This window comes from Podarcis vaucheri (genome assembly GCF_965113315.1).
Source record: "Podarcis vaucheri genome assembly, chromosome: 6".
Taxonomy (NCBI): Eukaryota; Metazoa; Chordata; class Lepidosauria; order Squamata; family Lacertidae; genus Podarcis; species Podarcis vaucheri.
The window spans coordinates 102,408,692-102,433,904 of NC_138764.1; the positions used below are offsets into that span (position 1 = coordinate 102,408,692).

A 25,213-nucleotide genomic window follows, 5' to 3' on the forward strand; every position below is an offset into this window, starting at 1 on the left:
CAGCCTTCTGGTTTTCCTGCAACAGTAAGCTGGCTATCAACTTCCCATGACTCTTCCCCACCTCCTTCAACGCAGGCAGAGCAATCCTCAGTATAAGAAGCTGCCAGAATTTATAGTGACTTAAATTAAAGCCACTTTAGTAGCACCAGGTGAGCCAGCAAAGCTATGCCTGAGCCAGGTTGAGGGAGGTATACAGGTATTTCCCTGACGGAGCTGGAATGAGGGACTTGTGCTAATGTAGCCCTGGCTGGGCCCCAGTTTATCCCCAACAGCCCAAGATCCACCAATTCCCAACACTCTCATGCTGGTGGCTTTGAACTGCACTGTTGGAATGTTTGTGAATATTCCGCGACTTCGTAGCAAATTGTACGGGCAGGGCCTGTCAATTGACAGCCGAGTTTAATTTGTGGCATAGGAACAGCCTAGTGTCTGTAGCATCTTAAGTTTTGGGTCGCTTTTAATAGGCTGCAGAGTTCATTTTTCAGCCTAGCTGTTTTGCTGCCTCTGCAGAGATGCTGTTGAAGATGAAGAATTCTCTGAGGCCCTTGAGGGTGTATGGAGAAACTATAGAGACCATGGATTTCCCCTATCCAGGAAGCAGCCTACATGTGTCCCGGAAATCCCAGCGGGACGCGAAATCCAAGCCGGAGATCAGGTTCGAACTTCAGTTTCTTCACACAATCAGATATATAGACATTTTTCTAACAGTGCTTAAAGTTAAACCTGCTTGTTTATACGATTTGATACAGCTGAATGTTGTTTCTTTTCTAGTGGGAATAATATATATAAAACAGATGGGATACCAAACCATAGTTTGGTGCTACAAGGATAATCCTGGATGCAATATTTTGCTTGTGCACTTCCCCTTTTCTTTTCCTTAGCCCTGTGTTGAATTAGTTCCTTCCTGGTTTCTGGCAAACCATGGTTTCCCATTGCGTCTGAAGAGACAAACTCTGGTTTGTGCCTACCCTGGAAGCTAGGATTGCAACTGCAATTTGAAGTTGGTTTGATGCAGCAAGCACAAACAATATTCTGCAGATCTGGATGTTGTGGCAAACTATACTTTGGTGCAAACCAGGAAGGAGTCAAGGAAACAAAGAACATTGGGTGGGGAAGAGAGAGAGGAGGGTGGAAAGAGAGTGTTGCAAATGAGCCCAATATTCCTTCCAGACTTGTGAATAAATAATAATTAATTGATTTGCAGTGTAACCCTTTGCATGTTCATTTGGAAACAAGTTCTACCAAGTTTTCTGGGGCTTTCTCCCACATGTGTGTGCTAGGATTTCAGCCTCTGCATGTTTACAGATCAAATAAAAGCAAATGACATTTTAGCAAAGGGAAATGGAGGTGCTTTTTGAGAAGTGGGTTGGAGGAAACTTAATGAGCCCAAGCTCCCAACGTCTTACAGGCAATGGACCTCTTCATATATCTTTCCATTTTGTCTAGCAGCAACACATCAGAATCCAAAACGGCTCTAAACAAAATGAAAAGGGAGCCTGAATTCTCAGTTTTGTCAATAAAACGGTCCTGTTGATTGACTAAAGCTTTAATTGAGTGATTAAATGATCTTAAAGCCTGTAGCCCTAGTAACTTCAAATTATTTGGGAGAAAGCTTATTGCTTGTGCATTGTGTTTAGTCTTTAACTTAAAAGGTAATACTTTCTGCACAGGGACATAACTCTACACTACGTGATCCGTCGTCCACCGAACCCTTTTGCGAGACAAATCTGTGAATTCGATGCACGTGTGAACAGAGGAGAGGAGATAACAGAGGATGAAATTAACGAGTGAGTGCGGTACAGATCTAGTTTTCTGCCAAACCTTCGATGGAGAAACCTTTTATCTTATTACTGCTTTGATTTGCATTCTGAGATTTCAGAATCAGTCCTTCAGACAGTCCTTTGGTGATAGGCAGTCTCATGGGCCCAGTTCAAATGTAATGGTAAAAATGGTAAATGGTATGTGAACGAGCCCTGTGGGCCTTCCACCCTCCTGGCTCCCTTTCTAATACGTGTCAGAATAGGAGATTGAAAGCTCCTGCTTTTGATCTGTAACAAACCACAGTAGCCTGTGATGTCTTCACTCGGAGAAGTACAGTTTGCTTGAACTATGGTTTGCTTGAACTGTGGTTAGAGAACAAGCCAGGTTATTAAACCTTGGTTTGATTCTGGTTTGTTCTCACTAACCAGTTTCAACAAACCACCATTTCCCAAGCATGGACATCACAAAGAACTATGGTCCTGTGGGGAAGCAGGATAATGGGCTAGATCAGGGGTCGGCACGTTTGATCTTGTCTGGGCCAGATTGGTCCTGCGGAAATCTCTCTGTGGGCGGGACTTTCAGCGTCTGTGCATGCGCACCCGTGAAAGCAAGTCCCTGCGCTGTGCTGCACCAGTTTAGCGCAGCGTGCGAGCGGGCTTCTCAGTTGGGGGGCGGCTCGTGGGCCGGTCAAACGACCTCTGCGAGCTGCTTCCGGCTAGATGGACTTTGGTGTAATTCAACGGGATTCTTAAGTTGCTCTCAGCTGACTATGATGAAGTCCCCTGAGTCTTCATTTTCTTTCAAAAACGTCAAACTTTTTAAAACCCTCGAGAGGTACAGGAAAGGTTCTGACGCTTAGTTTGCTGAAGTTTCAGAGAGGAAAGGGCACACCAGGCTGGATTTTATGGGGGTTTGGATTTGGGAACCTCATTCTGTTCAGCCTCTCCGCACCCCTGGTTCGTATGTTCCAAAATCCACTATTGGACAGGGCCTGTTGCTACAGCCTCATAAAAGAACTAATATGTGAACCAGCAGCTGCTTATCTGTGGCTTGCCTCAGTCAAAAATATACTCCCATTCCCACAAACATTGTGGCCTTGTATCTTGGTGACATAACATATTACTTCACCTGCTTCCTTCCAGGGCTCTCACACTGAGAGCCAGTGTGGTGTAGTGGCTAGAGCGGTGGACTTGTAATCTGGGGAACCGGGTTCGCTTCCCCGCTCCTCCACATGCAGCTGCTGGGTGACCTTGGGCTAGTCACACTTCTCTGAAGTCTCTCAGCCCCACTCACCTCACAGAGTGTTTGTTGTGGGGGAGGAAGGGAAAGGAGAATGTTAGCCGCTTTGAGACTCCAGAAGGGGAGTGATAAAGCGGGATATCAAACCCAAACTCTTCTTCTTCTCATGCAGTGGGTGGCTGTAAGGAAAGCTAAGTGCATTCTCATGGTGCTGGGCTGTTAATCTGCTATCCAAACAGTATCTATGCTCCATTCTGGCAGAAACATGCCAAAGTACAAAATGTGCAGACTTTGCTCCCCTCCTAGTGGTGCAGCAATAAAACTGCTAGCACATTTGCAAAGCTAAAGTGGGGTCTGGATGCAGAATCCTACTCTTGAGATTCTCAGCTTCCCTTTTTCCCCTTTCTGGGTCTCCCCCCCCCCCTTTCTAAAAAAAAATCAAGTCTCTAAGCCTTACGAAGTTAGGCTTCAAAGTGTGTGAGTGAAACCTGCTGAAGTCCCATTGGCCAGAATAATAACAATAAGAATAAATTTATTATTTATACCCCACCCATCTGGCTGTGTTTCCCCAGCCACTCTGGGCGGCTTCCAACAGAACACTAAAAATAGAATAAAACCAAACATTAAAAACTTCCCTAAACAGGACTGACTTCAGATGTCTTCTAAAAGTCGGATAGTTGTTTATTTCCGTGACATCTGGTGGGAGGGCATTCCACAGGGTGGGCGCCACCACCGAGAAGGCCCTCTGCCTGGTTCCCTGTAACCTCACTTCTCGCAGTGAGGGAACCAGCAGAAGGCCCTCGGAGCTGGACCTCAGGCTGAACGATGGGGCTGGAGATGCTCCTTCAGGTATACTGGGCCGAGGCTGTTTAGGGCTTTAAAGGTCAGCACCAACACTGCTCAGAAACGTACTGGGAGCCAACGCAGGTCTTTCAGGACCGGTGTTTATATGGTCCCATCAGCCACTTCCAGTCACCAGTCTAGAAAAAGTTGGGCAAGATGGTCAAAATGAGTGGAATCAGTTATGAGAGGTTTTCGGGGTAGGGGAAGCTAGACTGCCAGAGTGCAGAATTGTATTACTATTACTATTTATTAATGGATTTAAAGGGGATATAGAGGCATCTGCCTCCTTGTAAGGTTTTGGGTCATGTCAAGGTACTGAGCTGTCTCCATTGCGGTCTTGCAGTTATAAGCAGTTGCTAACCAAAGCCCGGTCGCATGAGCTGAAGCGCCACGATGTCATCCTGTGCACATGCACCACTGCCTCTGCCACATCTCTGATAGACCACCTGCACGTGAAGCAGGTGCTGATTGACGAGTGTGCCATGTCCACTGAGCCAGAGACCCTCATCCCGCTGGTGAGCTACAAGAAGATGGAGAAGGTGAGCCGGCCGCTTGCGATTACAGCCACGGCGGTTATGCTGATGGCTCGTTTATTTAGATATCTCTCAACACCCAGACGGGTTCCTGTTTTATTTCATGAGGTTGCTGCCAGGGTCCCCTGTAGATTGCTGCTGGACTGCAGCTCCTGCAACTGACTACTGACCAGGCCGCTTGGGAGTTGGTGGGAGTTGGAGTCCAGCAGAATGGGGGGGGGGAGGGCACGGGCGGCACGCTGCCAACCGCCAATTTATTTACTCATTCATTTGTTCAATTTATTAAACTTGTCACCCAAAGGTATCCAAGTGACTTTCAGCAAATAAAAAGGCACAATACATAATACGACGGGGAGGGAATCATATAACACAGTGGTCCTCAATTGGTGGTCTACAGACCACAGGGATCCATGACACATACAGTCATACCTCAGGTTGAATTTGTTTCAGGTTGAACATTTTCGGGTTGCGCTCCATGGCGACCCGGAAGTAAAGGAACATGTTACTTCTGGGTTTCGCCGCTCGCGCATGTGCAGACGGTCAAAATGACGTCATGCGCAGAAGTGGCGAATCGTGACCTGCACACATGCAGACGTGGGTTGCGTTCGCTTCAGGATGCGAACGGGGCTCCGAAACGGATCCCGTTCATATCCAGAGGTACCACTATACCTGTCTATTGTCCGAAACTTCCTGTTTTGGGGGGCTGTGAGATCGCAGAACCCAAAAATGTGTGCTTTAGGGCTCTGTGCTCTCTTGTGGTTCACGTGACTCACACGGGCCAGTTTTGTGCTGGGACATGTTGGAGGGAATTATTATTATTATTAATAGAATTTATATATAATCCATTTTCACATAACTCCATGGCGGGGGAACGACCCCATAGCAGCCATATAAATAGTAACGAACAACATTAGCAGCACTCAAATAATAAACAAAGTGATACTCTGGCTCACTAACAAAACCTCAACCTCCCCCCTAGTCCAAAAACCATTCACATCACACCAATAAGTTTCGCCTGCTTTGCAGCTGACCCGGTTGCTCCTTCTCAGCATAGCGGGCATCACCACAATTATTTCCTTCCAGGTGGTCCTACTGGGAGATCATAAGCAGCTGAGACCCGTGGTCCACAATGACTTCTGCAAGACCCTTGGGATGGAGACATCGCTCTTTGAACGCTACAAAGACTGGGCTTTGATGCTGGATATCCAGTACCGCATGGTAAGGGACGCAGCTGCTTCTTGCGAAGTTGAGGCGAGGCTGCCAAAGCATGGCGTGCCGCCTCCTGGGTTCTTTGGAGAAAAGGAGGAATTGCAGCAGGATGCACAATACTTAGTTCACCTGTTCTGCCTTTTGTTTCCTGCTGGATCTCTCCCCCTTGTGTTGGTTTATTGGGGGATACTGTGCTAGATCATTGGTGTGGGTTTTTTTTATTGTTTTAATCTGTTTCTCACATGGTAACATTATCTCCAATATGGTTCTTTACACTGCATGAGTTTTAGTGCTGATAGCTGCCCTGGGCACATTTTTTTTGGGGGGGGGGAGGCAGATGAACACCATATTGGCCCAAATATAATATAATAATAATAATTTATTATTTGTACCCTGCCCATCTGGCTGGGTTTCCCCAGCCACTCTGGGCGGCTTCCAACAAAGACCAAAAATACACTAAAATGTCACACATTAAAAATATCCCTGAAGATGTCTTCTGAATGTCTGGTAGTTGTTGTTCTCTTTGACATCTGATGGGAGGGTGTTCCACAGGGCGGGTGCCACCACCGAGAAGGCCCTCTGCCTGGTTCCCTGTAAATTCGTTTCTCACAGTGAGGGAACTGCCAGAAGGCCCTCGGAGCTGGACCTCAGTGTCTGGGCTGAATGATGGGGGTGAAGATGCTCCTTCAGGTATACTGGGCCGAGGCTGTTTAGGGCTTTAAAGGTCAGCACCAACACTTTGAATTGTGCTTGGAAACGTACTGGGAGCCAATGTAGGTCCTTCAAGACCAGTGTTATGTGGTCTCAGCGGCCGCCCCCAGTCACCAGTCTGGCTGCTGCATTCTGGATTAGTTGTAGTTTCCGGGTCACCTTCAAAGGTAGCCCCATGTAGAGCGCATTGCAGTAGTCCAAGCGGGAGATAACTAGAGCATGCACCACTCTGGCTAGACAGTCTGCGGGCAGCTAGGGTCTCATCCTGCATACGAGATGGAGCTGGTAAACAGCTGCCCTGGACACAGATTTGACCTGCGCCTCCATGGACAGCTGTGAGTCCAAAATGACTCCTAGGCTGCGCACCTGGTCCTTCAGGGGCACAGTTACCCCATTCAGGACCAGGGAGTCCTCCACACCACACTTTTTTTTCTTTCCAAATTCTGATCGTGAAAAGTTAAAGTGCGGCTTACGCTGCCGGCAAAGCGATGCGGCTCCGCCCCCCCCCCAAGCAGCCCAGGAGCGTGGGGCAATGGCACCAACTTGCCCGCTGCTCCCAAGCCTCCCCCAAGCCGCCGAATTTTAAAGGTGCAGCTTATTTGTGGGTGTGGCTTATATTCGGGCCAATGCGGTAAATGAATTATTGCAGCCCTTTGCTACCACTTTCCCCAACATTTGGTATTCAAAGGTAGAATGCCACTATATATGGCAGTTCCATTTAGCGGTCAGGGCTAAGAGATGCCCCACATTGTGGACAGGGCAGGTTCCATGTTGGGATCCTTAGGAGAGAGATTGAAAATAAAACTACCTTTATACAAGCCTGTGGCGAATCTACACCAGACTTTCCCACATAATACTTTTAATTGTTCCTTTAACTGTACTTGTGGTTATGTGTGTTTTCCCCCTCAACATGCTTGTTTTACCCTACAGTTTATGGATGTGGATATTTTATAACTGATTTTTAGACTTGTAAACTGCTTAGAAGCCATTTTGGCATGTAAGCGGCTTATAAATTTGCTGCTGCTGCTGTTGTTGCTAACAACAAATGCCTGCCTTTTTTCATCCCATCAGCACCAGGACATCTGCCAGTTCCCCTCCGAGGAGTTTTACAACAGGAGGCTAAAGACCTGTGCCAACCCTGCCTGCGGCCACAGCACCCTCTTCCACAAGGACAGGGCCGGCTGCTGCGCCATCGTCTTTGGCCACATAGAGGGGAGAGAGAAGAGTCTCGTGGTCTCCACAGAGGACGGCAACGAGAACTCTCGGGCCAACTTGGAAGAAGCGGAGCAAGTGGTGAGTAAGGAGTAAGGGTTTGGCTCCTTTCGGTTGTCCCTCATGAGGAACGCACTGAGAGTAAACCCCGAAGGGGGGGGGAAATCTACCCTCCCTTATGGGACATCTTCGGGAGAAGATAAGGCTAAGGAAAAAAACCTGTACAAATCTGAAGTGAAGTCTCTAAGTTGGTTGGATGGTGCCTTGTCCGCCTCCTTCCAGCAACTTCTGCAGCCAAGCTGGAGCCAAACGTCTTGCTCTGCTTTTCTTTGGACCACATCAGCCAGGCTGAAAAGGGGGGTTTTGTTATCTGGGCAGCCTAGGACCTCCAGACAAACTGCCCAGTCTTGCACCCCAGGGAGGTATCCTTGGTGCTGCCAATTGCAGCAAAAACAGCACGGAAGGCAGCAGTTCCAAGTTACCTTCCTCTACAGCCACAGCAGGCACTGTGATTCTCCAGCGGTTTGACTTCACCTTTGAATGCCAACATCTATCCGCCATCCAGCAGTTATTAAGACCGTGGTACCTTGGTTTACAAACTTAATCCATTCCGGAAGTCCGTTCTTAAACCGAAACCATTCTTAAACTGAGGTGCGCTTTCCCTAATGAGGTCTCCCGCCACCAGTGCCCTTCCACTGTTCAGATTCCATTCTTAGACCAAGGTAAAGTTTGCAAACTGGGACACTGCTTCTGGTTTTGCGGAGTTCTTAAACCGAATCGTTTGTAAACAGGACTGTTCTTAAACCGAGGTACCACTGTATTATTTACTGTATTTATACAGGTCGTCTAGTAACATGCTATTTCTGTGACTAACAAGAAATAAGATATTAAAATAGAAGAACCAAAGAAATATATACCAGGATAAACCCTTTTCAGCCTGCAAATAATAATAATAATAATAATAATAATAATTTATTATTTATACCCCGCCCATCTGGCTGGGTCTCCCCAGCCACAAAGAAAAAGCTAGTTACAGCTAGAACCCAGATTTTTAAGATCACAGTTTATTTCTTTGCGTGATTTGATTTTTGTTGTTGTTTTTAAATATTGCAGCAGGCTCTCCACTGTTACCCTTTTGACTCATTTTTATCTTCATCAAATTCCTTGTACACCATTTAGAGAGTATTCCAATTAGCCAGTATATAAGCTGTCAAAGTAAATGAATAAAAATAAATTGAGCTTTGGGATAGCTTTGCAGGGTTAACCAGATGTTGATGGACTTGCATTGCCCATCAACCCTGCTCAGCAGTCAGGGATGATGGGCTTTGTAGTCACAACAACATCTGGAGAGCCAGCCCTAAATTGGAGACTGAAGGCAGGTTTCCATCTTGGGTTCTGTGGGTGAAGTAAACAAAGATGCTGTCTTTTCGCTGCCTTTCAGGTGAGGATAGCAAAGCAGCTGACACTCGACAGAACCACCAAACCTGCCGAGATTGCCATCCTGACTCCTTACAATGCTCAGGTGGTCGAAATCAAGAAACTTCTTCTCCAGGCAGGGCTGCGAGATGTCACAGTTTGCACCATCATGAAAAGCCAAGGTAAGTCGCACCCGTGTGACACGGGGCACTGTGTTTTAGCCAGCATGACCTGCCGGGCGTTGATGGCCTTCACGCAGTGCAGAGTTAACTGTGGAACTCTCTGCCACAGGGAGCAGCAATGGCCACTAGCCTAGGCGGCTTTCAAAGAGGATTAGACAAATTCAACTAGCCGTGATGACTGTTGGAGGCAGCAATTCTTATTAATACCAGTTTCTGGAAACCACAGGAGGGGAGAGAGAGCTGTTTGGCTTAGGCTCTGCTTGCAGGTTTCGCATGAACATCTGGTTGGCCACTGTGTGAACAGGATGCTGAGCTAAAAGGGCCTATGACCTGGCCCAGTAGGCTCTTACGACCTGAGAAGCAGCCGCCCTGCACTGGGAAAAACATCCTGTGTCTGCACACAAGTGTTTATAATTATCCCCACGGCTAATCTTCCCTGCTCTTCCCACTCCCAACTGCTAGCTGTGTGAGCAGTGCAAAGGAACGAAGTTTGCAACTTCCATTTGCTGCAGCAAGGAACTTCTCTTGATAAGGTGAAGTGCACCGCGCTTAGGGCTATCTTTTTCTGATAGCACAAGGAAAAGGGAAGAGCCTGGGAAGTGTTGGTGCTGACCTTTAAAGCCCTAAACGGCCTCAGTCCAGTATTCCGAAGGAGCGTCTCCACCCCCATCGTTCTGCCCGGATGCTGAGGTCCAGCGCCGAGGGCCTTCTGGCGGTTCCATCATTGCGAGAAGCAAAGCTACAGGGAACCAGGCAGAGGGCCTTCTCGGTAGTGGCACCCGCCCTGTGGAACACCCTCCCATCAGATTTCAAAGAGATAAACAACTACCTGACATTTATAAGACATCTGAAGGCAGCCCTGTTTAGGGAAGTTTTTAATGTGTGACATTTTAATGTATTTTTAATCTTTCTTGGAAGCCGCCCAGAGTGGCTGGGGAAACCCAGCCAGATGGGCGGGGTACAAATAAACAAACAAACAAATAATTTTTATTAAAATATAACTTTATTGAATAATACAATCAAATTTCCAGATATATCTGCAAAAACACAATTATTTACATATTTGCCAAACATAAATTGTGAAAGAAGATAGAAAATAAGAAGAAACAAAAAAGAAAAAGAAAATAAAGAAAAGAGAAAATGCTGTTTTCCATAAACAGTAATTCCAGAATTACACTTACATATATTATAAAATAAAAATCTTAATTAAAATATCTTTAAAGGCTTCCACCGCCTAAACCACACTTCTTTTGTTGTTTAATTCTCCTTTGCCTCTGTTCTTCCCTTCCATCCCTTTAGATCCCTTAGGATCTTCCATAATCCTTATTATTATTATCATCATCATCATCATGCTTGCCGGTATCCAGTTCTCCTCTGAATACCAAGTGAATCACAAGTGAGGAGGACGCGGTTGCACTCATATGCGCTCCCCATAATGTGCCCCTGCTTGGCCACTGGACGCTGGGCTAGAAGGCACTTTGGTCCGAACCTTGGAAGGGCTTTTCTTCTCGTGTTCCTACAAGGTTCCTGGGTGGAGCGGGGCTTAACCATGTTGCAATTTCTGGCCTCCAGGAAGCGAATGGAAGTACGTCCTGGTGTCCACCGTGCGGTCTTGCTCCCGTTCCGAGGTCGACCGGAAGCCTACCAAAAGCTGGCAGAAGAAACACTTGGGTTTCGTGACCGACCCGAACCAGATCAACGTCTGCATCACGCGGGCGCAGAAAGGGCTCTGCATTATAGGTAGGTGATCTATATGCCCCACGGAGAGCCTCAAGGTCCATAAATAGCAACACCCTAGAGGTCCCGGGCCTTAAGGAAGTCAGATTAGCCTCAACCAGAGCCAGGGCCTTTTCAACACTGGCCCCGGCCTGGTGGAACGCTCTGTCTCATGAGACCAGGGCCCTGCGGGATCTGATTTCTTTCCGCAGGGCCTGTAAGACAGAGTTGCTCCGCCTGGCCTTTGGCTTGGAGTCAATTTGATTCCCTCTCCCTCTTTCTTTTTCCTTTCTCCTCCTGTTGATGAGGCCGCTTTTTAATGTTTTAATGTTGTATTTTAATCTTGTTTTTAAGTTGTATTCACTCAACTTGTTTTATATTATTGTTTGTTAGCTGCCCTAAGCCCGGCCTTGGCTGGGGTATAAATTATTATTATTATTATTATTATTATTATTATTATTATTATTATTATTATTGGTACGTGGCTTAAGGGAAACAGTGAGAGGTGGGCAAGTCCGTTGCTGTGGAGCCTTGTTCTTGCTGGAAAAGATGCCTTCTTCAGATGATGAAGCTGCAAAGAGAGGGATGGACTGCTTTTCATTGTTGCTTAACTCTTCTCTCTTACCCCCAACCCCCGGCTTTGCTTACAGGAAACCGTTACCTGCTGGAGAGCAACCCTTTGTGGCGTAGACTCCTCGAACACTACAGGAGCCGCAGGTGCTTCACTGACGCCACTGAGATCCAGGTCATGAAGGTGCAGGCAATTCGCCGATGAGAACCAACGGCTCTTGGGGGGGGAACCCCTCTTTGTTTTTAAGGCACCTGTTTCACGGGCACCTTTTTAATGAACACGATAATTGCTGGCCGGAGGCAGAACCAGTGGCCTGTCTAGCGCATGGGAATGGCTGCTCAGAAGCTACTGTGTAAAGAACACGCCTCTGGGATGATATGCAAGGCGCTACCGTTTTAGCCATTCAGCCGGGAAGAAAGCACAACGACCAACCTCCAACCTTATTTTGGTGATTGCACTAGACTGTGGCCAGCACAGCACCACATGGCTTAGGCAGCATGAGCTTGTGATGTGCCTGGGTGGGCGTGACTCTGCCATGCTGCCTTCTCGTAAACCAAGGGATATGGGGGCTGTGTCAGTGGTGCTGTCTTGGACGCTGGACTTCTCTGGATGGCACCACTTGCCACACTGTGCTGTTTTCTGAATGCATTCCTTTTGATTTTGTGTATATGTGTAGAGAATCTTTTAGAATGGGGGTGGGCAAAATGTTGGGTGGCTCTGTGGACAGTTTGGGATGTGCATCTTAGCTTTTTGCTTTGGGGTCCAAGTGGATGCTGTAGAAAACCAAAAGGAGATCCAAAACAGGATGTTCAGGATCCCACCCATCTGCCAAAGGAAACTGCACCAGCCCTGCTGCAACTGCCGCACCAATTCCTTGCTCAAAGCGAGCAGACCAGCTTAGTGCATTTGGGGAAGAGAGACACCGCAATGTACAGAGGACCAAGCCCAAGTTAAGTTTTCGTTTTTTTAATAATGAGGCCATCACAGCCATTAAACCCAAATCACTTACTCAAGGTGGCCTCTCTCCTGGGGAACTTTTTTGTACAAATGTTTTTAAAGTGGCCATTTTAAATTTTTTACTTGAAAAGTGTTTCTCCTGGCAAGAATATAATGTATATATTTTTTGTAGCTTGCTTTTTAAAAGTTGCACCTACTGTAGAACCGCAAACCCTGTGACGCTTTGTGCTTTTCGATTCCCCAGCAGTTCTGGACATGCAGTGCAAGTCTCCAGAAAATAACCTGGCATGCCAAGAATGACCAGGTGTTGCAAAGTAGCTTTTTCTCCACACACACACCCATGATCTCTGTATGGGCCTTGATGATGTCATTTCCAATCCGGTGCCTGGTCAGGCTAGGATAACTGAATGTAGCTGCCCAGCTTTGCTGGGTACCGTCTCCCAAATATCACATGGCTTTGAGAACCTAGTTCAGCAGATCCGTGTGCATTGCACTGTTTCCACACGGGTTGTGTGAACTGCACCAGAGGAGAGGCTTACCTTTTATCATTACATTAAGTGCCTACCTTAAAACAGAAAGTCTGCATGAGGCTTGATGCACAGGGACATTGATTCTCAAAATGAGTTGCCAGTCAGCTTTTGCTGGACTCTGCTGTTCTGGCCTGGCCTCATCCAGCTCTGCAAAGCCCATGGAGGTGAACTGAGCCGTGTTTGTAGTAATTTGCTGAAGCTAGACTACTTTTTCTGCAATAACGAGGGTTGTGGGGACTGTTTTTCTGTTCCGGCACCTCTCCACTGTCTTTATATTGTCGTGATGTATATATGGGGCTGCTTTTTAACAGCAGGTGTGGTGGGATGAGGGTCTTAGAGTTCTGCAAGCAGCAAACCTAATTATTGTGCAAACCTTTGGAATCCCCTTTCTCTTAGCATGAGGGTTTCCCCTCTAGAAATGTTTACTTATTGTCAGGAGTCTTAATAGCAATTAAAAAGGGGGGGGGGCTCTTTTCCCTTTAGTTCTACCTCGATTGTTTTAAATGTGAATGTTTGAACTTTGTTAGTGCAAATGCAGCTTCGTGAATCACTTTGCTCTGGAACGGGAAGGAAGTTTTGGACAGGAGTGCTGATCTTATAATAACAGCAGCGGATGTATAAAGAAAGAGCAAGTCAATATACAGACATAATCGTATCCTGGCACTCACTCGTCCTTTCTTTATGCAACGGTGATGGAAGCTTTTAAGCCAGCCTTGGAAATTAAAGCTGCCAGCCCATTTTCACTAGCCTTCATGCTTACTACATGGGTAGCAAGTGGCATAAAAAGAAAATAAGCTCCACATTTTATTACATAGAATAATAAAGTTTCCATTGCAGGCTACCCAGAGGGCGATCCTTACTCGCCACAGCTGACTAGGCATACGGCTGTTTACATTTTCATTTTAAACTCTCCCACCTCTGTGCCCTGACTTGATATCTTCCCCGCCCGCATCCTGTCTCCCTTCCACAATCTTGTGCTTTGGCAACTCTGGCCAACATGGCTAATGAGAGTTGCGGCCCCAAAGGTGGAGTTCTTGGGAAGGCAGTAAGATTGGTTGCTGTAAGCCACAGGAAGGGAGAGGGCTCTTGTTTTCGAATCCTGCTTCTGGATTTCCCAAAGGTATCTGTTTGACCACTGTGAGAACAGGATACTGGACTAGATCGGCCATTGGCCTGATCCAGCAGGGCTGTTCTTATGGGAGACACCAGGTTGTGTTCTTTCTGCCCATTCTACATTAGCTACAGTGGTGCCTCGCAAGACGAAAAGAATCCGTTCTGTGATTCGCTTCGTCTAGCGGTTTTTTTGTCTTGCGAAGCAAGCCCATTGACGGATTAGAGGATTAGCGCTATTAGCGGCTTTTAGCGGCTTATCATCTTATCGGATCAGCTGATAAGCGGCTTAGCGGCTTAGAAAAGGGGGGGAGGAAAAACCCGCAGGAACTCGAAAGACATTTTCGTCTTGCGAAGCAAGCCCATAGGAGATTCGTTTTGCGAAGCACCTCCAAAACGGAAAACTCTTTCGTCTAGCGAGTTTTCCGTCTTGCGAGGCATTTGTCTTGCGGGGCACCACTGTACTCTGCTCCTGGCCAACTCTGTTCCTTTCTTCCACTTCCAACTTTGTGCCTTATACAGTAGCTGCTGCATACCTGGCAGAAATCTACAACCTGCACTGTTGCTCTTTCCCGAACCACAATTGCCTCACCTTTCCCTCACCCTTCTGCTAGGTTAGCAAGCTCTTGACTCCCGCTTTCCCCTATCTGACCAATATCTTTATCCAGAGGGCACAAGCTAGGTTATAGCAAGGAAATACAAGGTAAAATCTTTGTTCCCCTGTAGCAGTGACCTCAGGTACCCATTCCTGCTGGAAGTCTGTAGTCGGGACCTTTTGCAGCTCTACGTGGCTGTGTTTGGTGATTGTTGGAGAGGTACTGCTAGGCGCAAACCCCTGGGCTCTTCTACTGCACATACTTGCTGAAATGAATGGGATGTGTGTAAGTGGACCTGTGCACAGGCCTGCATTGCAGGGGGTTGGACTAGATGACCCTCAGGGGTCCCTTCCAGCTCCACAATTCTGTGATTCCAAGTCGGATTCATTTCAGTGGGGCTCGCGAAGGAGGACTTCCTCGCGGAGTCTATTGTGAGGAGCAGACGCTGCAGTAATTGGCTGTGTCTTGGTCTCAGCATCCAGCGACTGCAAGTGATCCACTTGCTTTTCGTCAGTAGAATTTTATCTGTCAAATAGCTGCAACGTACGTGGCTTCAAGAAAATGTTCAACACCGAGTATTTTTTAAAGTATTTAGAGGTTTGTGCCGTGTATCGTCCCAATACATTTCTACTTAAGACAATCAGTATAAAGGCAGAGGCAATTTGAAAACAAAACAAAAAACTTAGTGCAATAATGTCGTTTAAACACAAATGAAGTGCACGGTTCAGCCCTGGCCCACTAATGAACTGAGCGGGGCCTAGCTCTTGCACAGCCCCCATGCATTTCATGAGTTTCCAACTGAATGAGTTTCCAACACATGAAATGTTGCTTTTCTGTGAAATGGACTGAAAGACAGATGAGCCGTAACCATAGAATCAGGATTGTAAGCGTTGGAAGAGACCCAAAGGGTCACTAGCCCAATGCCCTGAAATACAGGAACTAAGTTACACACTGTTTTTATACATATACTGCTATCTTTACTTGTTGGTTTTGATTGTATCTGTTGGATTACATTTTTAGGATGCAGTGTAATTTTTTAAAAAACAAAACTGGATTTGCATGTACAATTTCTTAAGCACCCTTTTGGAGGGCCTGAAATAAAGTTTAATAGATTTGAAGCTTTAATGTCTATAAATTATGGCTCCTTGTACTATTATTTTTTTTGTTTCAATTTACAGGCTGATTAAAATATTTCTGTGATGTTTATATGAACCTTAACCTTTTCAATGATGCTGATTGTATTATGCGAAATAAAACTTTTCTGAATTCTGACTGGGGTGATGAATTATTTGGGGTGTGTGTGTTTTAGAGGAGTCCTTCCCAGCAAACTCTGGAGAGCTGAGAGACTGAACCTGAGACCTTCCTTATACAAAGGTAGGAGCGTTCTCTCTACCTCTGAGTTATGAAGCCCCCTCACTTGAGGGATCACATTTTTTAAAAAAATGCTCCCAACTAAATAAACCCCCACAAGGTGAAAGCTAATGGTTGCCCCACCTCTAAAAGGGTATTTGTTGTTGTTGTTTAGTGAGCACTCGGGGCTGATTTCCTTCAGAATGGAGAGGTTTGATCTTCTTGCAGTCCATGGGACTCTCAAGAGTCTCCTCCAGCACCATTCAAAAGCATCAAAGGGTATTGCAGTTGGAAAAGGTTCAGAAAACAGCAACGAAAATAATCCAAGGGGTGGAGCAACTCCCTTAAGGGGAAAAACTGCAGCTTTTGGGGAAATTTTTTAGTTTAGAGAAAAGGCAAGTAAGAGAGAACGTGACACCAGTCTATAAAATCATGCACGGAGCAGAGAAAGTAAAATTAGAATGCATGGGCATCCAATGATACTGAATGTTGGAAGAACCAGGATAAAAGAATACTTCTTTACAAAGTTCATAGTTAAACTATAGAACTCCAAGCTACGGAATTTATGCCCTTAGCACACACAGGCTTACTTGTTAATTGACAACTACACAAGAGCCCCACAATACAATAGATATTTGTGATTGGGTTTTGGGAGCTCTTGTACATGTCAAGAACATGAGCCTGCTGGATCCGGCCACTGGGCATCCTGTTCTCGCAGTGACCAACCTGATGCCCGAGGGAAGCCTGCAAGCTGGGCACGCACTTTGCCCACTTGTGATTCAGAAGCATAATGGATGTAGGGAGGGCATAGCCTTTGATAGCTTTGCCTCCCTGGATGTTTGCAAAAAGCAGATGGACTGGGGCATGTGGCCTGGGACTATGGCCCTGGGGGAGGATGAGAGAATCCCTCCCACCATATTCCCAGTGATCCCCTTGTCCCCCCAAACTGCTGTTGGCCCAGTTAGGGGAAATTTACACATGCAATTATGAGCATCTTCAGGAGCAAAATGATGCTGGGTGAAAGGGCTGATCTCCCTCTCCTTTAGTCTCTAGAGGGACCGCCTCTCCTGGTATGCCCCGCGGAGGACCTTAAGGTCCACAAATGACAACATTTTGGAGGTCCCAGGTCGCAAGGTGGTTAGATTGGTCTCAACTAGGGTCAGGGTCTTTTTGGCCATGGCCCTGATCTGGTGGACCGCTCTGTCACAAGAGACTTGGGCCCTGCGGGACTTGACATCTTTCCGCAGGGCCTGCAAGACAGAGCTGTTCCGCCTGGCCTTTTATTTAACCTGTATTTTAACCTGAATTTTAAATTGGGGTCCCCCCCCATTAAGTTTTTACTGTAATTTTATTGGTGTTAGCCACCCTGAGCCCGGCTCTGGCCGGGGAGGGCGGGATATAAATAATAATAATAATAATAATAATAATAATAATAATAATAATTATTTATTATTATTATTATTATTATTATTATTATTATTATTATTATTATTATTATTATTATCCTATCCTACAGTTGTAAGGGACCCCCCCAGGTTCATCCAGTCCAGCCCTCTGCAAAGCAGGAATCTCAGCTAAAGCATCCATGACAGACAGCCATCCAACCTCTGCTTAAAAACCTCCAAGAAAGGAGAGTTCACCACCTCCTGAGGGAGTCCGTTCCACTGTGAAACAGCTCTTTCTTATTCATTTCCCTTCCCATGAAACATCGCCAAGTGATTTGACAGCAAAATCATGAACAATAGAAACACGGTGTGGGTTTCGTGGGGGGCGTCAAACAGCTCTTACTGCCAGCAAGTTCTTCCTGGTGTTTCGTTGGAACGGAATTACCGTATTTTTCGCCCCATAGGACGCACCGTCCCATAAGGCGCACCTAGTCTTTTGGGGGGGAAAGAAAGGGAAAAAAATATTTCCCCCCCCCAGGCGTGGGGCTGGGGCGGGGGAGGCCCGAGCTTCCCCCGATCCCAGCCCCCAAACAGGCAGCTCTCTGCAAGCCGTGGGAGCCCAGCGCTGGCTCCCGCTGCTTGTGGAGAGGTCCGCGAAGCCTGGAGAGTGAGAGGGGTCATGCGCACCGCACCGACCCCTCTCACTCTCCAGGCTTCAGCGAAAGCCTGCATTCGCCCCAGAAATAATTCGCCTCAGAAATAAAAGAAACGCCTGACACTCCACAGTGGGTGGAAGGACCCAACAATCATAGAACTGCAGTTGGAAGGGACCCTAAGGATCATCAATCCAACCCCATGATGCTGGAATATGCAGCTGTCCCATACAGGAAGCGAACCTTCATCCTTGGCATTATCAGCGCAATACTTTAACCAACTGAGCTGCCCAGGCTCCAAATTATAGTTGCATATAAAGCTGGCGCGGATTTTGGAGGAGACCCAAGAGAAGGCAGAATAAACAGAACCGCGTGTCTAAATATGGCTGACAGAGGGAACACGAGCCATCATCTGTTTCCTGGACAGCAAGGAAAAGGCAGATGTCGCTGCCATCATCAGACCATAAGCAATGTCGGCTGGTGTGATGAGCTGGACTCCAATAACATCAGGGGGTCCACAGCTCTCCCATCCCTGCATTAGAGCATGTCAGCAGGATGTTCCCCATGCCTGGGAGAAAAGAGCAGTGGCCCTGAGGCCAGCCAGGCTATCAGTTTGAGTTCCAGCATCTCTCTGAGAAACACTGGGCCGCTAGTTTAAAGGAGGCTTGCAGTGGCCCAAGATGAGCCTTGATGGTTTAGATCAAGCCCGTTTCTCACTATGGCAAACTAGATTATTGATTTGTTTGGATTTTTATTCAGCCCTTTTGCCCAAAGGAGCCCAAGGTGACACCAAACAAAATATTTTTAAAATAAATTGAAAACAATCAAATACCCTCATGGCTAAAAAAATGTCATGGTTGCCAAGAACTGAGATGTCTGTGGAAAGTCTCAAAATGGGTTGTGAAAACAATAAGCCTCCTCATCTGTCGTTTCAGTGGCTTTTTGCCTCCGAGCATCAAGCTAACCACTAGTAGCCATCTGAAAGACCACTGCTATATCTTGGGGGCAGTGGTGGATTCGCAGAACAAAAGACACTGGCTTCTGCTGAGTTCCATTTACACTAGGTGAGACCAAGAATATCTATGTGACCAAGAGCTGCATGTCTTCATATGGCCACAAGTGAAATCCACCAGGGCTCCTATCAACTCTTTCCCCCCAACCCAATCTATAGGACCCTAACTTGAAAGCCCTTTGGATAGCATTTCCTTGGCCAACCATCCAACTGGAGAAGCCAAAACTATCTACATGTTCTAGTAAAAAAAAAAGAAAAAAGTGAATTGGTACAATTTCAGGAAGTCCAGAAGGAAATGTTAGAAGCTTGTTTTTGCCAATTACATCTTTGCCAGTTCCTAATAGAAATGAGGATGATATCTGGACCTACACTGAAAGTAAAGTTTTGAAAGTTTTGGGGAAATGTCAGAAGTTCATTTCATTTCTCTCTGTCCCCCTTAAAACCTTAAGAATCACCAGTCAGCACCATGAGATTACCAAAAATTGCCTTCATAGGTACACTGTTACTGACTCTTGCCTGTGGGTGGCTGGTGTTTGGATGTGGGTCTGGTGCCTTAAAGGCGGTGAATCTGGACTGGGTGACATTCTCCCCCACTGTTGTGGGCGCCTCAGTGGTCTACAGACTACTGTTTTGGCAGCTGAAGGCTTGCCAAATTTCCACCCAAGACCAGAAAAAGCTGGTGGTTTGATGCAAAACCTTTAAAAATAAGTTTTTAATTTGACTTATTTTACATTCCTTGTGAATTGCTACGATGGGAAAGTCAGGGTTCAGACATAGAAGTCTCCATTTCTTCCTCAAGGTACGGTTTTGTCTTAAGCAGGATGGAATCGTGCCACTGTTCATAGACAAGTGTGTAAGTCTCTGCCCTTTTGACAGTGAACCTGTACAAACGGTCGGGCAACAGGTTGTGGATTTCGCAGGTGTGCGACGTGACCGGCATGATTCCGCAGTGGACTCGCTCTTGGGGAGTTCTGGGCTCCAGCAGCTTAAAGCTGAGTTCGTACTGTTCGAGCTGCGGCTGCTGGCTGGTAACAAACCACTTGAGACTCACCCAGTCCTCGTGAGCCACCGACTCCCTCCGGTCAAACATCACGGGCATCTTTGTGCTCAGGACAAGCCTGATGTGAGGGATCTTGGTAATCCCGACGTCCGATACCAGGCGGTGCTTGACGTACAGCCTCCCCGGTACCAGCATAGCAAGGAAATAATCCATCTGCTCAGAGAGACTCGACAGCCTTGGTTTGACAGCGTCCCATCTGGAGAGGAAAGCCATCATGTCGTGGGTCTCCAGGAAGTGGACCAGCTCCTCCCGACCTTTCTCCAGCTCTTCCAACAGGTCAGACAGGAGCAGCAGCTGGATTTTGGTTTGGATGGTCCCCACTTTTTTCATCCTCTGGAACCTCCAGGGGTCTATCAGTTGGAACATGGTGGTGGGGAGCATCAGGTGGTTCTGATCTCCCAGTGCCAAGTGCTTAGGCAGGATTTCAATGTAGTAGGAGCACTTTTTCAGAAGCTCAATCCTCTTATGGTGGCGCTTGAGCAGGTGGAGGCTGAGGTCTGAGTGCAGGAACTCCAGCACGACATTCTTCCTCTCCATGTACATTCTCCAGGCTTCATTCTCCTGCTCCTCTTCGCTGTACACCACCGTCGGGAGGTTGGCCCCTAACTTGTTCAAATAGACATCAATAGTTCCAATGTTCATCATGCCTGGGCTGGAACACAAGAACGAAACAGGCACACAAAGGAAGAGCAGGTCAGCTGAAAGACTGCCATCGCGGCGGCTTCTGAACCCCTCTTAATTTTGGTTCTCAGAGGCTTGCAGCCACAAGTTTGTCCAGTTATAAATGTGATAAGAGACTTCCTCTGTTCTGAAGCTCCTGGACCCTCTGCCATTCCTCTCCTAGTTTCCCTCCACCTTTCAAACTCCTCCCACTGACCCTTTTATTCATCTGGATCATTCCCTATAGGAACCCTACTTTCCTAGACTCCTCTGAGTCCCTCGGCTGGCTGCTGTTCTCTCCTCCTCCTTTCCGAGGCTCTTGCTTAGTCTATACACCTAAGGCAGGGATAGGGAGCCTGTGGCTCTTCACAGGTTGTTGGACTGCCGTTCCCATAATCTGACCACTGAGCCATCCTGGCTGTGGTTGATGGGAGCCAGAGTAAAACAATATACATGGAAAGCCACACATGCCTTTTTCTAGGATCTGAGCAGTTCTGCCAATGCGTACTTCCAGTCCACTAGCCAGACATGCTTAGGAAACAGAGAATCTGCACCAATGGGAGCTAGAGGCCTTCTGGCTATGTAGCTCTGCAGTGACCAGTAGGCAACTAAGCTAATTCCTCCCGGAGGCTACCTTACCACCATCAGACAATCCCTTAGTGCATTTATAGTGTATGTGTGGAAAGCAGCAGGAGGAAAGACAAGATGCAACAATCCTTCAAGGCTACAATAATGTCTGCTGCTCATCCTGGAACAAGGTATTTCCCTGGCACACTTTTGTGGCGCTGCACTCTGCTTTATTTAAGAGGTATGGCTAAGCTGGGATGCGGGTGGCGCTGTGGGTTAAACCACAGAGCCTAGGACTTGCCGATCAGAAGGTCGGCGGTTCAAATCCCCGCGACGGGGTGAGCTCCCGTTGCTTGGTCCCTGCTCCTGCCAACCTAGCAGTTCGAAAGCATGTCAAAGTGCAAGTAGATAAATAGGTACCTCTCTGGCAGGAAGGTAAATGGTGTTTCCGTGTGCTGCACTGGTTCGCCAGAAGCGGCTTAATCATGCTGGCCACACGACCCGGAAGCTGTACACTGGCTCTCTCGGCCAATAAAGCAAGATGAGCGCCGCAACCCCAGAGTCGGTCACGACTGGACCTAATAGTCAGGGGTCCTTTTACTTTTACCAAGCAGGGGTTATGCTTATGACATCTCCTCTTTATATTATTCCATTTTCGGGGCGGGGGCGGAATCCACTTATGTTGGCCTTTCTGAGTGCCTGTCAGGGAGTGCAATATCAAGGCAAACACATAGGCGCTTGGGAGTGGGCATATGTCAGTGTGACCCAAAGCCTGAAAATGGTGGATGGACTCGTGTTTTTGTTGTACAGCAGAACTCTCAGAAAATCTGAAGCGTGCGTAAGGACAGGGAGCCCTGCCTTGAGACATCCCTGAATGGCTGCAAGATGTTTCTAATGTACATTCTTGTGACAGCATGTTTCCTTCTCTTGGCAGCACTAGGGGCACACACACTTGAGCACTTAGCTCAGTTGAAACACAGGCACTAGTAGTTTTCTGCAAGCCTGACAGATGTCATGACCCTGAATGACACATTCTGCAGGTTTTCCAGTAAAATGAGCATATCATGCAAAGATGCACCATGTCCTTGAAACTAGAGGCGTTCTGTGGCAGCTGTTTACCTGGGCCTGTGGAAAGTGCTCTCTGGCTAAACTGTGGGAATAAATTAGGTTAGGTCATTCAGATTATTTTATGCAATGCTGCATGTGGGGTTTTCTTTTGCATTAATTTATAAAGATTATGGTTATTTCATGTATTTGAATTGCTATTGTTCATTTGATATTTTGTAAGCCACTTTGGGCACAATTGTGCAGGAAAGTGGCATATAAATAAACAAGATGATGAAGTCTGGGTATGTAGAGAACAGCTAGCCTAGGGAGATCAACAAGGATCATCTGCATGGTCACTCCGTGACTTTCTTTCAGGCCTTCCAATTCTCAGTATTTTCAGCTTTTTACTCATCTCCACAGCCATGATCTCTAGAGACATACTGTATTCCCTTAAAAAAACAAAAAAGTCAAAGGCAGTATTTTTTTTTGTAAAATGGCATATGCAATGACTGCCACCATTCAGTAAAACTCAAATGGTAAACTGGTTCATAGCTCAGCTCCTTAGCTAAGGATCCCAAAACCTAATTAAAATATCATCTGCCTTAAGAGAAAAATTAAGGCTAAATGTGTCCAATGCCAACTATAAAGCACTAATAAAGAGCTGTGAAAGCCAAGGGGACATATAGTAGGCAGCTTGAGGGTTCCCCAAAATAACTTTAATTTCAATGCTGTATTTGCCTTTGGCTATATCCTGAGCCTTTAAAATCCTAAGAACTTGAAAGCTGACTTAACCATGAACCTTCCTGTTCCTTGGACTTCTATGAACCCCTTCTTCTCATCCCCCAGGGTGTCCCATATTCTCATTCCTCAACCTTCAGGGCAGGGGGAGGAGGCCAATTAAAGATGCTCACAAACGCTTCAGCTTGTGATCTGTTGCAACAACCAGACTGGAACCTGCTGGTTTATCAATGGCCATTTAACCAGAGAGCGCCCAGGGCCTGCCTGCCTGCAGTCTTTTTTTTTTTTACCCTTGAACTTTCTCAGCCTGGCTCCTCTGTGCATCAAAACCACAGCCATAGGGGGAGAAAGTACTGTAGTGTGCAAAAGCGCAACTGGACAGCAGGTTGCCTGGCAGCCAAACCTTGGCAAAACTGTGAAATGTGAAAATCATACCCAAGGTGTACTTGCTGCCGCTGTCTGGTGCACACCTTGTTCACATGGCACATTTCCCCATTAAGAATGGATGCAAGGTGTTTGTATGAGTATAGCGGGCAAAATGACTGCATGAACCAGCTCCTAGGACCTGAGCCTCCCTCCTTTTACCCATATATTGGTGTGTGGTATTGTTAGTGTGGCAGCACGGACACTTTGGAACTCTTCAATATATATTTTGGGCATGGGCTGAAGGCTTTCTCATTTAGACAAGCCTGCCCAGGTGTCATGCATGATTTAATTACAGTTCCTGCAATCAAAATAAAAAAATTCCTTCCAGTAGCACCTTAGAGACCAACTAAGTTAGTTCTTGGTATGAGCTTTTGTGTGCATGCACACTTCTTCAGATGCATGCACACGAAAGCTCATACCAAAAACTAACTTAGTTGGTCTCTAAGGTGCTACTGGAAGGAATTTTTTTTTATTTTGACTATGGCAGACCAACACGGCTACCTATCTGTAACTAGTTCCTGCAATGTTGTACTAAAGGACCCTGGGATTCCTCTTCCAGCTCTATCTACCATTCCATGCATGAGTTTTAATTTGTTTTAGTCCGTGCCATTTGTGGCGTTAACCTTTTGGTACATTTTAAATTATGCTTGCAATTTTTGTGTGTGTGATTAAAAAAGAAAGAAAGAGCTTCCTCTTTCTTTGCAAACCGCTTTGAGGTCCGCCGTCTTCCCCCCCCCCCCCCAGTACAACCAAGCAGCATATCAATTTATGAAATTAAACGAACAAAACATTGCAGCCTAGGGTCTATCCTCCTTTCTGTAGCCCCGCTGTGCTTTCGGCTCAGCGGGTACCTCACTTTGCACCCCCTGAACCCCTCGATGGATTTGGGTGGAGGTGGCAAGAGATATTCTCCCTCACCTGACTCCTTCCCTACCTGTGAGACAGGTGAGTTCCTTTCTGCAAAAGGCGGCCTTACTTCCACTTCTGTCGCCCGCAGCCGTGTTTAGGGAAGCTTTTAATATCTGATGAATTATTGTGTTTTAATATTTTGCTGTAAGGCAAGCCGCCTAGAGTGGCTGGGGAAACCCAGCCAGATGGGCGGGGTATTAATAATAATAATAATAATAATAATAATAATAATAATAATATATTATAATACAATATAATATAATATAATAATAACATAATATAATAATAACATAATATAATAATAACATAATATAATAATAATAATAATAATAATAATAATAATAATAATAATAATAATAATAAAAGGCTCCCACCCATCTCCATAAAGCGGGGTTTCCCAAACCTGGGTCTCCAGCTGTTGTTTTGGGACTACAATTCCCATCATCCCTGACCACTGGTCCTGCTCGCTAGGGATGATGGGAGTTGTAGTCCCAACTACAGCTGGAGACCCACGTTTGGGAAGCCGCGGAGCAACCTCCCCCAGGGATGGGAGGGGAGGCGCCCCTTTCCCCTGCCTTCCACCTATGCAGCCCCCATCGTTTTCGCCCCCCCCTCCCGGGTCCCGAGGCTTCTCCCCCTCCCCTCCCCCCCCCCGGGAGCCTTACCTGTGGCTTAGCATGGTTGCTCCCGGGGCAGCCGCTCACCCGACACCCCCCATCTGCCGGGCCCGGGGCCGGAGCCAGGCTCGGGGCTGCGCGCAGGCCTCGCCCGTCGCCATGGCAACCCATTGTTCCGCGCGGCCGCGTTCTGGAGCCCGCCC

At 46.8% G+C, this 25,213-nt stretch overlaps 2 protein-coding genes and 1 long non-coding RNA gene across 4 annotated transcripts in view; 2 read left to right on the plus strand and 1 right to left on the minus strand.

The window, feature by feature from the left end:
- HELZ2 (helicase with zinc finger 2) overlaps positions 1 to 12,060 on the plus strand; it is a 51,630-nt gene extending 39,570 nt beyond the window's left edge. For both annotated transcript variants that reach the window (XM_082225742.1, XM_082225743.1), the window contains 8 exons: positions 511 to 655; positions 1,671 to 1,787; positions 4,187 to 4,382; positions 5,460 to 5,594; positions 7,368 to 7,589; positions 8,950 to 9,106; positions 10,679 to 10,846; positions 11,473 to 12,060. In XM_082225742.1, coding sequence (XP_082081868.1) covers positions 511 to 655; positions 1,671 to 1,787; positions 4,187 to 4,382; positions 5,460 to 5,594; positions 7,368 to 7,589; positions 8,950 to 9,106; positions 10,679 to 10,846; positions 11,473 to 11,597 — 1,265 coding nt within the window. In that variant the 3' untranslated portion in view covers positions 11,598 to 12,060. The remainder of the gene's footprint in view (positions 1 to 510; positions 656 to 1,670; positions 1,788 to 4,186; positions 4,383 to 5,459; positions 5,595 to 7,367; positions 7,590 to 8,949; positions 9,107 to 10,678; positions 10,847 to 11,472) is intronic.
- LOC309534407 overlaps positions 1 to 25,213 on the plus strand; it is a 200,081-nt gene that overhangs the window by 36,714 nt on the left and 138,154 nt on the right. The gene's annotated exons all lie outside the window — the stretch shown is intronic.
- FNDC11 (fibronectin type III domain containing 11) lies at positions 19,684 to 25,181 on the minus strand (the record flags this gene model as incomplete). Its single annotated transcript, XM_082226386.1, is given in 3 exon segments — positions 19,684 to 20,698; positions 25,059 to 25,093; positions 25,095 to 25,181. Coding segments are annotated over 3 exon segments (1,074 nt in total). The 3' UTR covers positions 19,684 to 19,746.